Source organism: Oryctolagus cuniculus, chromosome 3 (assembly GCF_964237555.1).
Source record: "Oryctolagus cuniculus chromosome 3, mOryCun1.1, whole genome shotgun sequence".
Classification (NCBI taxonomy): domain Eukaryota; kingdom Metazoa; phylum Chordata; class Mammalia; order Lagomorpha; family Leporidae; genus Oryctolagus; species Oryctolagus cuniculus.
In genome coordinates, this window is record NC_091434.1 from 38,328,555 (window position 1) to 38,343,682 (window position 15,128).

Here is a 15,128-nt window from a genome sequence, read left to right on the forward strand (position 1 = left end):
CAACACCCACAGGCCGGAGGTCCTGTACAGGAAGTGATGGCTGACGCTGTGTACCTCCCAGCAGGAAGCAGCGCGGGCGACGAGGGCTCAGAACTAAAGGGCGGACAGGACGGTGAAGAACGGCGTTTAACCACCGTGTGCAGGAAGCTTGCTGTGCCCCAGCGAGCTCTGACAGCTTTCTCAGGGTGCCAGAGAAGCGCCTGCGGCAGACCTTGAGGCGCTGTGAACGCCACAGGTCTCAAAGCCACACAGGAGCGGCCGGGCCTGAACGCATGCGTCTCCCGAGGCCGCACGCGGGAACCGGAAACAAGGGGCACGTGCCGCGCCTGCGCAGTGGCGGGCGGGCGGCGGTTAGGCGCTGCTGACGGGCTCCTGGTGGAGGATGGAGCGATGGAGCCGCCCAAAGAGGCGCCGAGGCTTTCCAACGCGTTTGAAAACCGCGATGGACGCCTCCATCCGCCGTTCGCGGCCCAGTTTCTACAGAAGAGTGCCCCTGGCCACCCGGATGCCATGCACGTCAGAGGGTCTGAGTATCCTTCGGTCCGTCATGGTCAGGACCATGGCAGGACGGCTTTGCCCAAGGATAAGAACAAGGAGGGCACCGGGTACCGGCTGCTCAACGTGAGTGAGGGTCTGGCAAGGGTGTCCCCTGCAGCATCTGGAGGGGGAGGGAGAGCGAGAGCGGAAGGGTTAAAGTGATCGGTGCATCCAACCTAGAGAGGGGGGAGCTCCGCCCTACGTTGGGAGGTGGTGACAGCTGAGGAGGAGTTTGCTTGAGGACCTTGGGCAATTCTCAGAATCTCGCTTTGCTCATTGCTAAGACGATAATTAATGGTTACTTAAAGGAGAAGTGAAAGAACAATGTGAATTGTAAAGAGCAAAGTATCAATGGGTGTTAGCTACTGTGCTCAACGGCATCCTTGGGATTTCGGTTACGTGGCGAAGGGCTAACCTGCAGAAACGTTAGTTACCCGTCTTTTCCGTTCTGAGGTTCCTACATAAGGAACCTGCAGGAGCAACTGTGCATCATGCTTACAAAGTGAATAACTGGCCTCCTGAAACGCTTGCCTTTATCACTATATTCAATGGTACCGGGACAGAATGGAGAACTGGAAAAGGAGAATCAAATTGAGACTCGTCTTTTCAAACTTGTTGGGGGGGATTGTAAGGAAGTTTTACATCCTTTGTTGGTGTTAAGTTATTAAGAAATAGGATACGTAAAAGTACTTATCAGGAAACAAATGACATTCAAAAAGGTGATGTCCTTCTCTGTAAAATTAAGGAGTTGAATTACCTGATATCTTAGGCACAACTCTTCCAAAAATTTAGATACTCTTGAGGCACTGTAATAAATTGAGAGCATAATTGGTATTAGCTATACAGTCATATTAGGAAAAATATCAAAAATGTGTAAGAGAGATGTAATAGGAAATATAGCCCATAAAAATATGTTCTGTGTTCTCTTAAGGAATTTGGATTGTATTTTAGACAATGGTGAGTTCTAGTGTTTGGTATGAGGAGCCCCTTTTAAGGTTAAAAAAAAAAAGCTACCCAAAAAAGTAGGCTATCTCTTTACTATCCATTGGGAAAATCTTTAGTGACAAAAGGATACATGTAGACATGATATTTTTGATGGAATTTTCTCCAGACTTATGTCTTGTTTAGTCCAAATCATGTCGGTTGCCCTGTTAAAATGTAGAGTCCCTGGTCCTCTACCTTAGACCTGAATCAGAGTGGTAGGTGTGTGAGAATGCGCACAAATTTTAAACTGTTTCAGGTGATTGCTGGAAAGAGTCATGTTTGAGAATCACTCCAGACAGAGGGGAGAGATAGGCATTGATGTAGGGATTGTAGATTGAGGATGTAGGATGGAGAAGCCAGCCAGGAGAGACCGCAGGGTTGGATGAAATTGGTGAAAGAAAAAGGAGTGATAAGTGACTAGAGATCCCAAAGGGATTTTTCTAAAAGGTTTATGGAATGGAAGTTACTAAGGGAATTGGAATGATCAGCTATTATAATGGAAGACAGTGCTTAGGCTGAGAACTAGTGTGCTTTAAGATTTTAATAAATGTGGGTAACACATCTCACACTTCAGTCTGAGTTTGTTGATCCTCCTTAATTCCTTTCAGCAGCTCACTGCAATTCTACATCTTGGACCTTCATTCTAATGATTCCACCTCTCAAATCATGAAATTTTGTATTCTATTTTGTCACCTCTCAATACTTTTATTACACATATTTTTTGACATATGTGCCAAGTTTGTGCTAACCATGGAAGATCAGTGGTGAACAAGGTAGAGCACTTTCCCATAGGAAGCTAACACATTGGGAGGCAGTTCCTGAATATTCTGTGTTCTGAAGGAAATAGGGCACTGTGATCACGAATCCTCGTGGTTTAGGGGCAGACAATACTTTAGATGGGGAATCAGAGAGACCTCTCTGAACAGGTGGCTCTAGGGGAAAACCTGAGGAAAGAGAAGAGGCTGGCTGCTTAAAGAGTTGGAGGGGAGAGCATTGCGAGAACAAATAAGTGTTTCTGCCAAAGAATGAAGCTTGGAATATTCAAGGAACATAGTGCATGAAAGGAAAAGTGACATGAAGTAGGTTGCCATATCTTTTTGTATGTTTAAACTCCCTGGCCTGAAGCTCCGGCATCCCATGTGGGCGCCGGTTCGAGACCCGGCTGCTTCACTTATGATCCAGCTCTCTGCTATGGCCTGGGAAAGCAGTAGAAGATGGCCTAAGTCCTTGGGCCCCTGCACCCGTGTGGGAGATCAGGAAGAAGCTCCTGGCTCCTGGCTTTGGATCAGCGCAGCTCTGGCCATTGCGGCCAATTGTGGAGTGAACCATTGGATGGAAGACCCCCCCCCCCCCCCGCCACTCATCTCTCTGTGTAACTCTGACTTTCAAATAAATAAAAAAATTTTTTAAAATAGGTTTTTTTGTGAATTATTGGTTGAAATCAATTTGTTTTGGTTTTTTTTTAGAGTTTTGAAAATTTTTTATCTAGTCCAGTGATTTTAAAGTTGTCAGAGAGCCTATATTTAAGAAAATTTGTTAGAATCCTTTTTATAAATCTGATTGTGTTTTTTGAGGAGTATACAGAACTGTGGATGACAGATTTTAAATAGCCATGATTAAAATTATAACACTCACTAATCAAGAAGAAGAGGCACTTGCTAACTTTATATAGTATTTTAGAAAGCACCTGTACGATTTTATAAACATTTATTTTTTTTAAATTAAGATAACCATCATGACATAACAACATAACAAGATCATTAGACTTTTGTAACTTTTAGACAGAGCTAGAGAAAGAGAAAGAGAGAGAGAGATCTTCCATCTGTTGGTTCACTCCCAAACAGCCGCAGTGGTTGGAGCTGATCTGAAGCCAGGAGCCAGAAGCTTCTTCCAGGTCTCCCATGTGGGTGCAGGGGGTCCTCTGCTGCTTTCCCAGGCAGGTTAACAGGGAGCTGGATTGGAAGTGGGGCTGCTGGGACTCGAATTGGCACTCAAATGGGATGCAGGCTGGGGCTTTAACCCATAGCACCACGGCGCCAGCCCCTTGACAGTATTTTTTTTTTTTATTTTTTGACAGGCAGAGTGGACAGTGAGAGAGAGAGACAGAGAGAAAGGTCTTCCTTTGCCGTTGGTTCACCCTCCAATGGCCGCCGCGGCCGGCGCGCTGCGGCCGGCGCACCGCGCTGATCCGATGGCAGGAGCCAGGAGCCAGGTGCTTTTCCTGGTCTCCCATGGGGTGCAGGGCCCAAGCACCTGGGCCATCCTCCACTGCACTCCCTGGCCACAGCAGAGAGCTGGCCTGGAAGAGGGGCAACCGGGACAGAATCCGGTGCCCCGACGGGGACTAGAACCCGGTGTGCCGGCGCCGCTAGGCGGAGGATTAGCCTAGTGAGCCGCGGCGCCGACCGACAGTACGTTTAATATAATCCAAATAGCCCAATTAGTTGTTGTCTTTTCAAGGTGAGAGATACATTTTTTGATATTTCCAGAGGCCCGACTGGAACTATCAGGGTCCAAAGACATCAGGCTTTTAGGATGAAGCAGCTTTTATTTTTGTTGGCTGGCTCAGAAGATTTTCATCCAAATTCTGAGCCGTGAACAAAGGGGGTTGTTTTTATATACCTTCTTACAAACAACTTTTTTTTTTTTTTTTTTTTTTGGACAGGCAGAGTGGATAGTGAGAGAGAGACAGAGAGAAAGGTCTTCTTTTTCCGTTGGTTCACCCTCCAATGGCCACCGTGGCTGGCACACTGCGCTGATCCGAAGCCAGGAGCCAGGTGCTTTTCCTGGTCTCCCATGGGGTGCAGAGCCCAAGCACTTGGGCCATCCTCCACTGTACTCCCGGGCCACATCAGAGAACTGGCCTGGAAGAGGGGCAACCGAGACTGAATCCAGCACCCCAACTGGGACTAGAACCCCATGTGCCGGCGCCGCAGGTGGAGGATTAGCCTGGTGAGCTGTGGCGCCAGCCAAACAACTTTTTTTTTTTTAAAGATATATTTTATTTAAGTGAAAGAGTTACAGAGAGAGGTAGAGACAGAGAGATAGAAATATAGAGAGAAGTCTCCCATCCACTGGTTCACTCCCCAAATGGCCACAATGACTGGAGCCGAGCCGATCTAAAGCCAGGAGCCAGGAGCTTCTTCTGGGTCTCCCATGTGGGTAGAGGGGCCCAGGGACTTGGGCCATCCTCTGCTGTTTTCCCAGGCCATAGCAGAGAGCTGAATCGGGGAAGTGGAGCAGCCGGGACTCGAACCGGCGCCTATATGGGATGCTGGTGCCAGGGCTTTAACCCTATGGACCATATCACTGGCCCCTGTTTTTTCTTTACATACATTTTGGTTGGATATTTTGGTTACATACATTTTGATTGGGTGTTTTGCTATAGGATTGCTGGAGCTGCACCAATCTGAAGCCAGTGTTGCTCCCCCATTCATGGAGGAACGACACTAGACCCTGCGCTGTTCTTTTGTCTGCTTGGCTCTTCCCAGGTTAGCTGCTGTTCCCTCACTCGCAGAGGAATGACACGGTCCTGGGTTAGCTGCCGGCCCCCCCCCCCCGCCTCCATGGAGGGGCGGCACCCCCCGCCGCTTTCCCCACTTCCGCGGAGGAGCGGCCCACCGCTGGCCCACCGCCGGCCGGCTCTCTCAGGGGCTGCTCAGATGTTCCTCAGGTGTTCCTGGTGCATGTTGTCGCTCTCCTCCTTTATAGTCCTCTTCCACCAATCCATGCTCTGCTGCCCACACGCCGAGTACACTGCTCTCCTCCAATCAGGAGCAGGATCAGTTCCTGCAGCTTATCAGTCAAACTGATGAGGCAGCTGCGTAGAGGTTGTTTGCTCCCTCTCAGCGCCATATTGTGGGAGAGCAGATGCATAGAATAAGTCTTAATTCCAGTAACTTAGTCTAGTCTCAGTTGCTCCCCACAAGCCAGAAGCCAGGAGTTTTTTCCGAGTCTCCCACATGGGTGCAGGGGCCCAAGGACTTGGGCCATATTCTACTGCTTTCCCAGGCTATAGCAGAGAGCTGGATCAGAAGTGGAGCAACCGGGACTTGAACTGGTGCCCATATGGGATGCCAGCACTGCAGGTAGTGGGTTTACCTGCTTTGCCACAGTGCCGGCCCCTAGCAACTTAATTTTGATCACACACAAAACTCTATCCCTTTGTGCCTATTTATTTTTTTATGTAACTATATCTTTTCGTATTGAGTGTCTATTTAATTATTGCAGCAATAAACTATTTTAGTGCTTTTCTCTCTTTGTTATTTAATGAAAGTGCTTTTTTCTTTTAACCTTTATACAAGAGTTATTTATCTTCCATGGTACAGTATTAGGTTATTATTAATTTGACTCTTATTTACCTTTACATGTTCATCTGTTTTTGTATGAAATTAGCATCCTTTCATTTCAACTTGAATAACTCCCTTGTCATTTATTTTTATTTTTTATTTATTTTTTTATTTTTTTGGACAGGCAGAGTGGATAGTGAGAGAGAGAGAGACAGAGAGAAAGGTCTTCCTTTGCCGTTGGTTCACCCTCCAATGGCTGCCGCGGCCGGCGGGCTGCGGCCGGCGCACCGCGCTGATCCGATGGCAGGAGCCAGGAGCCAGGTGCTTTTCCTGGTCTCCCATGGGGTGCAGGGCCCTAGCACCTGGGCCATCCTCCACTGCACTCCCTGGCCACAGCAGAGAGCTGGCCTGGAAGAGGGGCAACCAGGACAGAATCCGGCGCCCCAACTGTTACTAGAACCCAGTGTGCCAGCACAGCAGGCGGAGGACTAGTCTGTTGAACCGCGGCGCCGGCCCTTGTCATTTCTTATAAGGCAAGGTCTAGTGGTGAATTCCCTTGGGTTTTGTTTGTTTGAGAAAGTGTTTCTCCTTCATTTCTGAAGGATGGCTTTATTGGGTGTTTTTTTTTTTTTTCTTCCAGATTTAAGTGTATCATTCCATTCTCTCCTGGTCTGTAAAGAATCTTCTAAGAAATCTTCTAATAACCATGTGAAATTCCATTGTATGAAATAGGTTTCTTTTGTATTGCTGCTATCAGAATTTTCTCCTTTGATTTTTGACAGTTTTATTATAATGTTCCTCAGTGAAGTCTTTTTAGGTTAAATCTTTTTTTAAAATGATTTATTTATTTATTTGAAGGGCAGAGTGTCAAGGAGAGAGAGAGAGAGAGAGAGACTACTTTTGCAGTGGCAATAGTTTTTTATTAATGACATAATAGCTATTACCTTATGAATATACTTTAAAAAACACTTGGATAGTGACATGTACTATTTCCTCACTCTTCAGAGTATGTGTGAAAGTTCTTAGAAGAGTAAACACCTGTTTGTCCTGTATGCTATGCCATGAACATGATATAACCAAATAACCATTGCCCTATCATGAACATGATGATTGAGAATATAATCCTGTAATCTTCTTCATGTATTTAGGTTTTTAGGAAGCCAGTTGGTTTTTGCCACGTATTTCTTGTGAATGTTCAAATTCTGTTTTAATTCTGACTTTAGGTTACTGTGTTTGTCAGAATGTCTGTGTATCCCTGTGAGGGCAAAGACAACAACACATTCTAGAAATACAGTAAAAATAATTTTTTTCCAACTGAGTCCAGCTTTGAGATTTCGCTTTGTTAATGGGAAGCTCTCTTTAGTCATTATCAAAGCCTTTGTAACACTGCAAATTTGCTTTAGTGGTACGTAAAACAGAAGTCATGCTGTCTTTAGAGAACATCCTGACTAAAGGTTGACCCTTTGTTCTTTTTGTATATTTAACATTTTTATCTGTTTGAGGAAATATCCATCTTACCTGTTTTAACTTAAAATCAGCCTGTAGTAATTTTAGATAAAGAAAAACAGTAATAACCTTTGCATAGCAACACTAAAGTTCACTTTCTGGATTTGTAACACAGAAATATACCATGCTAAGTGTCACTAGTGATACTAAATTAAAAATTTACAGAAAGTTCAAAACTTTCCAAATATTGTGGTCCTCATGTTTTAAAACCAGAGTGAAATGTTACATATGATTCTACAGAGAACAAAAATTAATGTAATTCCACTAAATGCTTTAATAATTTTCCTCAGTATTCTCATCTGACTACATTGTCTCCTTCAGCAGTTTGAGCATATGATGATACTTGAAGGTAAATTGAGAGTCCCAGTCATTCAGAATTTCCTGCTATACAGGAATAAAGTCAGAGAGGTCATTATACTCACCATTCATTGGTTCCTTATCCAGGCAAAATGTAGCAAGATCCCTGGATACATCTTTTCTGATAAAGATTCTGGCCTCTTGAGGTCATTGAATTTGTGTTTTGGTCACATTGAATACCTTGTCATCATTAGCCAGGAGAATGTATAGTTCCTGGAAGCTGTCAGAATATCATAGCTCAGCAGGGATGAAGTTGTACTGCTAGAGATGAGATAGTAGGGATGGACTATCATTGTTGTGTAGCTGCTGGCCCGCATTGGTCTCAATGCCTGATCTTTTAGAGCAGAGAGATACAGAAACCCAGTGGAAGTAGGTTGAGCATTGACATACATATCACTGTTCCTGTCACCACCATCCAGCTTGGGTGTATGTTTATGCCGTGTTCTAGACAGTCATATCTGTGGAACAAAGGATATTCTGGGTTGTGCAAAGGCCTATAACTTATTGCTTTTTCTCCTTAAGAAGCTAGTAATGTCCACTATTTATTTTTTAAAAATGTTTTATTTATACGAGGTGAACAAATTTCATGTATTTCATATTTACAGAAGTAACAGCATAATGATACTTGCCACTGCCCCCCACCCATATGCCACCCTCCTTTCTTCCCCTTTTTAATGTATTTTAATTTTTATAATGATGTACTTTCAGTTTATTTTATAATCACAAGCTTAACCCGCCACTAAAAGAATTCAACAAGTAGAAAAATCACTGTTCCTCAAGAATATAGACAAGGGCTGTAAACAATAATCAAATTTCGGAGTGTTGATTTCACTCATATACATTGTTTTGTACTCTGACACAAATTGTTGGGAAAGCATATGACATTTGTCTTTTGGGGACTGGCTTATTTTCACTGAGCATAATGATTTCTAGTTGTATCCATTTCATTGCAAAAGACAGCACTTCTTTTTTATAGCTGAATTGCATTCCATAGTGTGTGTGTGTGTGTATATATATATATATATATATATTATTTTTTGACAGGCAGAGTGGACAGTGAGAGAGAGAGAGACAGAGAGAAAGGTCTTCCTTTGCCGTTGGTTCACCCTCCAATGGCCGCCACGGCCGGTGTGCTGCAGCCGGCGCACCGCGCTGATCCGATGGCAGGAGCCAGGTGCTTCTCCTGGTCTCCCAAGGGGTGCAGGGCCCAAGTACTTGGGCCATCCTCCACTGCACTCCCTGGCCACAGCAGAGAGCTGGCCTGGAAGAGGGGCAACTGGGACAGAATCCGGCGCCCCGACCGGGACTAGAACACGGTGTGCTGGCGCTGCAAGGCGGAGGATTAGCCTAGTGAGCCGCGGCGCCGGCCTCCATAGTATATATATATAGCAATTTCTTGGGGTTGATCCGCAAAGGCCGGAGCTGCACCGAACTGAAGCCAGGAGCCAGGAGCTTCTTCTGGGTCTCCCACGCAGGTGCAGGGGCCCAAGGACTTGGGCCATCTTCCATTGCTTTCCCAGGCCATAGCAGAGAGCTGGATCAGGGAAGTGGAGCAGCTGGATCTCGAACTGGTGCCCAGCTATTGTGAATTGAGCTGCAATAAACATGGGGTTACAAATAACTCTTTCATATGCTGATTTCATTTTGTTTGGATAAATCTCCAGGAATGGAATGGCTGGACCATATGGTAGATCTTTCAGATTTCTGAGGAGTCTCCATACTGTCTTCCATAATGGTTGTACTAGTTTATATTTCCACCAACAGTGGATTAGAGTACCTTTTCCCCCATATCCTCTCCAGTATGTATGTATGAATGTGTGTATGTATGTATTTATTTATTTATTTTGATTTTTGGATGTTAACCATTCTGACTGGGTGAGTTGAAACCTCATTGTAGTTTTTATTTGCATTTCTCTGATGGCTTAGTGAATCTGAGTATTTTTCCATGTGTCTGTTGGCCATTTGAATTTCCTCCTTTGAAAAATACCCATTCATGTTCTTTGCCTATTACTTAACTGGATTGTTTATTTTGTTGTTGAGTTTCTTGAGCTCTTTATAGATTTTGCATATTAATCCTTTATCAGTTGCATGGCTTACAAATATTTTCTCCCATTCTGTTTGTTGCCTCTTCACATTGTTGAGTGCTTCCTTTGGAATACAGAAACTTCTTAGCTTGATGTAATCCCATTTATCTACTTTTGCCTTTATTGCTTGTGTTTCTGGGGTATTCTCCAAGAACTCTTTGCCTATGCTGATGTCTTGCAGAGTTTCCCAGATGTTTTTCCTCTAGTAATTTGATGGTATCAGGTCATAGATTTAGAGTCTTGATCCATTTTGAGTTGATTCTTGTATGAGGTATAAGGTAGGTCTCTTGTTTTGTACTTCTGCCTATGTAGATCCAATTTCCCTGCACCATTTGAAGAGACTGTTGTTTCTCCAGGCATTGATTTTAGCTCATTTGTCAAAGGTTAGTTGATTGTAGAGGCATGGTTTAATTTCTGGGGTTTCTATTCTGTTCCATTGTTCTATTTTTTCTGTGCTAGTACCAGGATATTTTGATTATAAGTGCCATGTAATATGTCTTGAAATCTGGTATTGTGATGCCTCCAGATTTGTTTTTGTTGTGTAAGATTGCTTTAGCTATTTGGGAGTCTCTTGTGCTTCCATATGAATTTTAGCATTTTTTTATATCTGAGAAGAATGTCATTGGTCTTCTGATTGGGTTTGCATTAGGTCTGTAAATTGAGCTTTCCATGTTTTTGTATCTTTTTCTATTTCTTTCTTTTTATTCTGAGGTATTTAAATTTTTTATAGTTATTGTGAATGGCACTGGTCTTAAAAGTTCTTTCTCAGCCATGTCATGGGCTCTGTATACAAAGGCTATTGATTTTTATGTGTTAATTTTATGTCTTGCAACTTTACCAAACTCTCTTATAAGTTGGCAGTAGTCCCTTAGTGGAGTCTTTTGGTTTCCCTATATATAGGATCATGTCATCTGTGAACAGGGATAATTTGACTTCTTTCTTTCCAATTTGAATCCCTTTGTTTTCTTTTTCTTGCCTCATGGCTCTGGCTAAAATTTCCAAGTTATATTGTATAGCAATGGTGAGAATGGGCATCGTTGTCTGGTTCCAGATCTTAGTGGAAGTGCTTCCAACTTTTCCTCATTCAGTGTAATGCTGACTGTAGCTTTGTCATAGCCCTGATTGTATTGAGGAATGTTCCTTCTCTACCCAAGTTACTTAAGATTTTTTTTCTTTTATCATGAAAGGATGTTGTATTTTATCAAATGCTTTTTCAGCATCTATTGAGATAATCATGTGGTTATTTTTAAAGATTTATTTTATTTATTTGAAAGTGAGAGTTACACAGAGAGAGGAAAGGCAGAGAGAGAGAGAGAGAGATCCTCCAACCACTGGTTTACTCCCCAGTTGGCTGCAATGGCCAGAGCTACATCGATCCGAAGCCAGGAGCTAGGAGCTTCTTCCGGGTCTCCCACGTGGGTACAGGGGCCCAAGGACTTGGGCCATCCTCCACTGCTTTCCCAGGCTACAGCAGAGAGCTGGATTGGAAGTGGAGCAGCCGGGTCTCGAACTGGTGCCCACATGGGATGCTGGCGCCTCAGGCCAGGGAGTTAACCCACTGCACCACAGCGCCGGCCCCATCAAATGGTTTTTATTCTTCAGTTTGTTAATGTGACATCACATTTATTGATTTGTGTATGTTGAATCATCCCTGCATACCAGAGATAAATCCCTTTTGGTCTGGGTGAATGATCAGTTTTGTTTGGAATCAACTTTCATTATAATTTTTTTGAGGATTTTTACATCTGTGTTCATCAGTGATATGAAAGAATTCTACTGTTCTCTTTCTTTTGTTGTATCTTTTTCTGGTTTTGGAACTCAGGTGATGCTGGCCTCATAGAAGGAGTTTGGGAAGATTCCCTCCCTTTCAATTGTTTTGAATAGTTTGAGAATTGGAATTTTTTTGTCTTTATAAGTTTGGTAGAATTCAGCAGTGAAGTCATCCAGTCTTGTTGGGAGGGCCTTTATTAATGATTAAATCTCTGTCTCAATTATTGGTCTGTTTAGTTTTTCTGTGTCTTCATGACTCAATTTTGGTAGATTGTATGTGTCCAGAAATCTATACATTTCTTCTAGATTTTCCAATTTGTTGGCATGTAGCTGTTTGTACTAGTTTCTGATTTTTTTTATTTCTATGATATCTGTGGTTACATTTCCTCTTTCATCTCTGATTTTATTAATTTGGATCTTTGCCTTTTCCTTTTGGTTAGTTGGGATAATGGTGTATCAATTTTGTTTACTTTTTCAAAAAACCAGCTCTTCATTTTGATCTTTTGTATTTTTTTGTTTCAATTTTGTTTATGTATTCTCTGATTTTAATTATTTCTTTCCTCCTACTAATTTGGGGTTTGGTTTGTTCTTATTTTTCTAAGTCCTTGAGTACATTGTTAGATTGTTTATTTGATGCCTTTCCAATTTCTTGATATAGGCACAGTTGCCATAAACTTCTCTCTTAACACTGCTTTTGCTATATGCCATAAGTTTTGATATGTTGTGTTGTCATCTTCATTCATTTCCAGGAATTTTTTTAATTTCCTTTTTTAATTTCTTCTATGACCCTCTATTTATTCAGAAGTATGTTGTTCAATTTCCATGTGTTTGCCCATTTCCTAAAGTTTCTTAAGTTGTGAATTTCTGGCTTCATTCCATTGTGGTCAGAAAAGATACATGGTATGATTTCACTTTTTTTTTTTTTAAATTTGTTGAGAGTTGCTTTGTGGCCTAGCATATAGTCTATCCTAGAGAAAGTTTCAGGCACTGTTGAGAAGAATGTGTTATGCAGCTGTGGGATGCAATGTTCTGTAGATATAGATTAGGTCCATTGTGTAGAGTAGCTCTGTTGTTTCTTTGTTGGTTTTCTTTGTTGATTTTTTTGAGTTTATCTGTCCATTGCTGAAAGTGGGGTGTTAAAGTCCCCTATTGTTATTGAAGTCTGTGTCCCCCTTTAGATCTATCAACATTTGTTTTAAATAGCCAGGCACCATGACTTGTGGTTCATATACATTTACTATAGTCACATCTTCCCATTGAGTTGATCCCTAATCATTACCTAATGCCCTTCATTGTCTCTTTTAACAGTTTGTATGTTAAAGTCTATTTTGTCTGATACTAAGATACTATTCCTGCTCTTTTTTGCTTTCCATTACCGTGGAATATCTTTTTCTGTCCTTTCAGTCTGTGTATATCTTTGTTGGTGAAGTGTCTTTCTTGTGGGCTGCAAATAGATGGGTTTTGTTTCTAATTCATTCAGCCAGTCTGTCTTTTAATTGGATAGTTTAGGTCATTATATAAATAATGACTTGGTCCTGCCATTTCCTCATAAGTATTCCTATTGTTTGCTTTGGATTTCCTTTCTGTGTTTACTAGGAGATTTTCTACCTTCACATTCTTTCAGAATTATGACTGTCTTTCTGTTTCTATATGCAGTACATCCTTAAATATCATTTGTAAGGCTGGACAAATGGTGACAAATTCTTTGAATTTATGTTTTGAAAAGTTTGTATTTTACCTTCATTTTTTAATGAGAGCTTTCCAAGGTATAGTATTCTTGATTTACAGGCTTTTTAAAAAAGATTTATTAATTTATTTTAAAGGCAGAGTTACAGAGAGGCAGAGGCAGAGGCAGAGAGAGAGAGAGAGAGAGAGAGAGAGAGAGAGGTCTTCCATCCATTAGTTCACTCCCCAAATGGTTGCAATGGCCAGACCAGGGCTGATCTGAAGCCAGGAGCTAGGAGCTTCTTCTGGGTCTCCAATGTGTTTTCAGGGGCCCAAGTACTTGGGCCATCTTCTTCTTTCCCAGGCCATAGTAGAGAGCTGAATTGGAAGTGGAGCAGCTGGGATTTGAACCAGTGCCCATATGGATACCAGCACTGCAGGTGGTGGCTTTACCCACTACGCTACAGCTGCCAGCCCCAGTTTTATATGTCAGTTCTCCTAGATTGTAGGGGTTCTGATGAGAAGTCAGCTGTGAGTCTAATTGGAGATCCTCTGAAGGTAATCTGTTGTTTCTCTCCTGCACATTTTGGAATTGTGTACTTTTTACTGTTGAAAGTTTGATTATAATATGTTGTTGTGAAGAGCTTTTTTGGTCATGTCTGTTAGGAGTTCTATGTGCCTCCTATACTTGGATGTCCCTCTCTCCAAATTGGGGAAATTTTCTGTTATTTTTCACTAAAAAGGCCTTCTAATCCTTCTATCTTTCCACACCTTCAGAACTCCTAGAACCTGTATGTTGACTCCTTTGAAAGTATCCTGTAGATTCCCAACAGTGTTTTTTAGTTTTCCTATTTCTTCTTCTTATGTTTGGTCTGACTATGTAATTTTCTGTGCTTTGCCTTCTAAGTCGGATATTCTTTCTTCTGCCTCACTAATTCTGTTGTTAAGGCTTTCCACTGCATTTTTTTTATTTTTTATATTGAATTATTCATTTATAAGATTTCATTTTGCTTTCTCTCCAAGATCTCAATTCCATGGTAGAATTTTTTTGCTATTATTTCACTAAATAGGCCTTCTAACCCATTCTTTATTTCTATACATTCAGAAACTCCTAAGGCCTTATATGTTAGGTCATTTGATAGTATTCCATAAATCTTGAACACTATTTTTGGGTTTTCTAATTTTTTCTTCTTCGTTTTTTGTCTGAGGTATTTTCAAAGATTGTCTTTGAGCTTGTATATTCTCACTTCTGCCTCACCATATCTGTTGTTAAAGCTTTCCACTTTATTTTTTATTTGACATATTAGATTCTTCATTTCTAACATTTCAGTTTTATTTCTCTTCAGTATCTCTATCTCCCAGTAAAATGTTTCATTTGTGTTGTGTATGGATTTCTTTAACTCATGAATTTGCTTCTCATTGTTTTTGAACAACCTTATGGTCATCATTCTTTTGAATTCCTTTTCAGGCATTTCATTAATCTCTCTGCCTTCACATTTTAACATTGAAATGTTGTTGCATTCCTTTGGAGGAGTTATATTGTCTTCCTTGTTCTTGTTTCTTGTATTTCTACACTGATTTTTAGGCATTTGTGGAACCACTTGTCGGTTTTCTCTCTGATGCCTTTTATTTTTGAAACATGCCTCCGCGGCTTAGTGGAGTATCTGCTTCTTCAGTGGATATTCTGAGGTTTGTGCTGGGTCAGGCCTGGGAGCTCCTGTCAGTGCTCAAGAGTGGTTCAAGAGTCCAGGGAGACACCTAAGTTGGGTGTGGTAGATTTCCTCTATTGTCAGCTGGATGGAGAGGGTATGATCATATCAGCTGCTGTGATTACTGCCTCAGTTCCTCTCTGCCGAGGTGATCCATGCCGGGATGAACCCATAATGGCTACATATCCTACCCATGCAGGCACATGAGCCATACAAAGAATCTGTGT

The 15,128-nt window shown here is 42.0% G+C and overlaps 1 protein-coding gene across 9 annotated transcripts in view; it reads left to right on the forward strand.

The window, feature by feature from the left end:
• The first annotated feature begins 220 nt into the window (after nucleotides 1–220).
• The window catches only part of C2CD6 (C2 calcium dependent domain containing 6), a 200,151-nt gene continuing 185,243 nt past the window's right edge, over nucleotides 221–15,128 (forward strand). For 2 of the 9 annotated variants that reach the window (XM_051849280.2, XM_070070386.1), the window contains exon 1: nucleotides 316–621. In XM_051849280.2, coding sequence (XP_051705240.2) covers nucleotides 391–621 — 231 coding nt within the window. In that variant the 5' untranslated portion in view covers nucleotides 316–390. Of the gene's footprint in view, nucleotides 622–15,128 lie in introns of all 9 variants that reach the window. The other 7 variants (XM_051849266.2, XM_051849268.2, XM_008258970.4 and 4 more) reach the window with 7 other exon arrangements.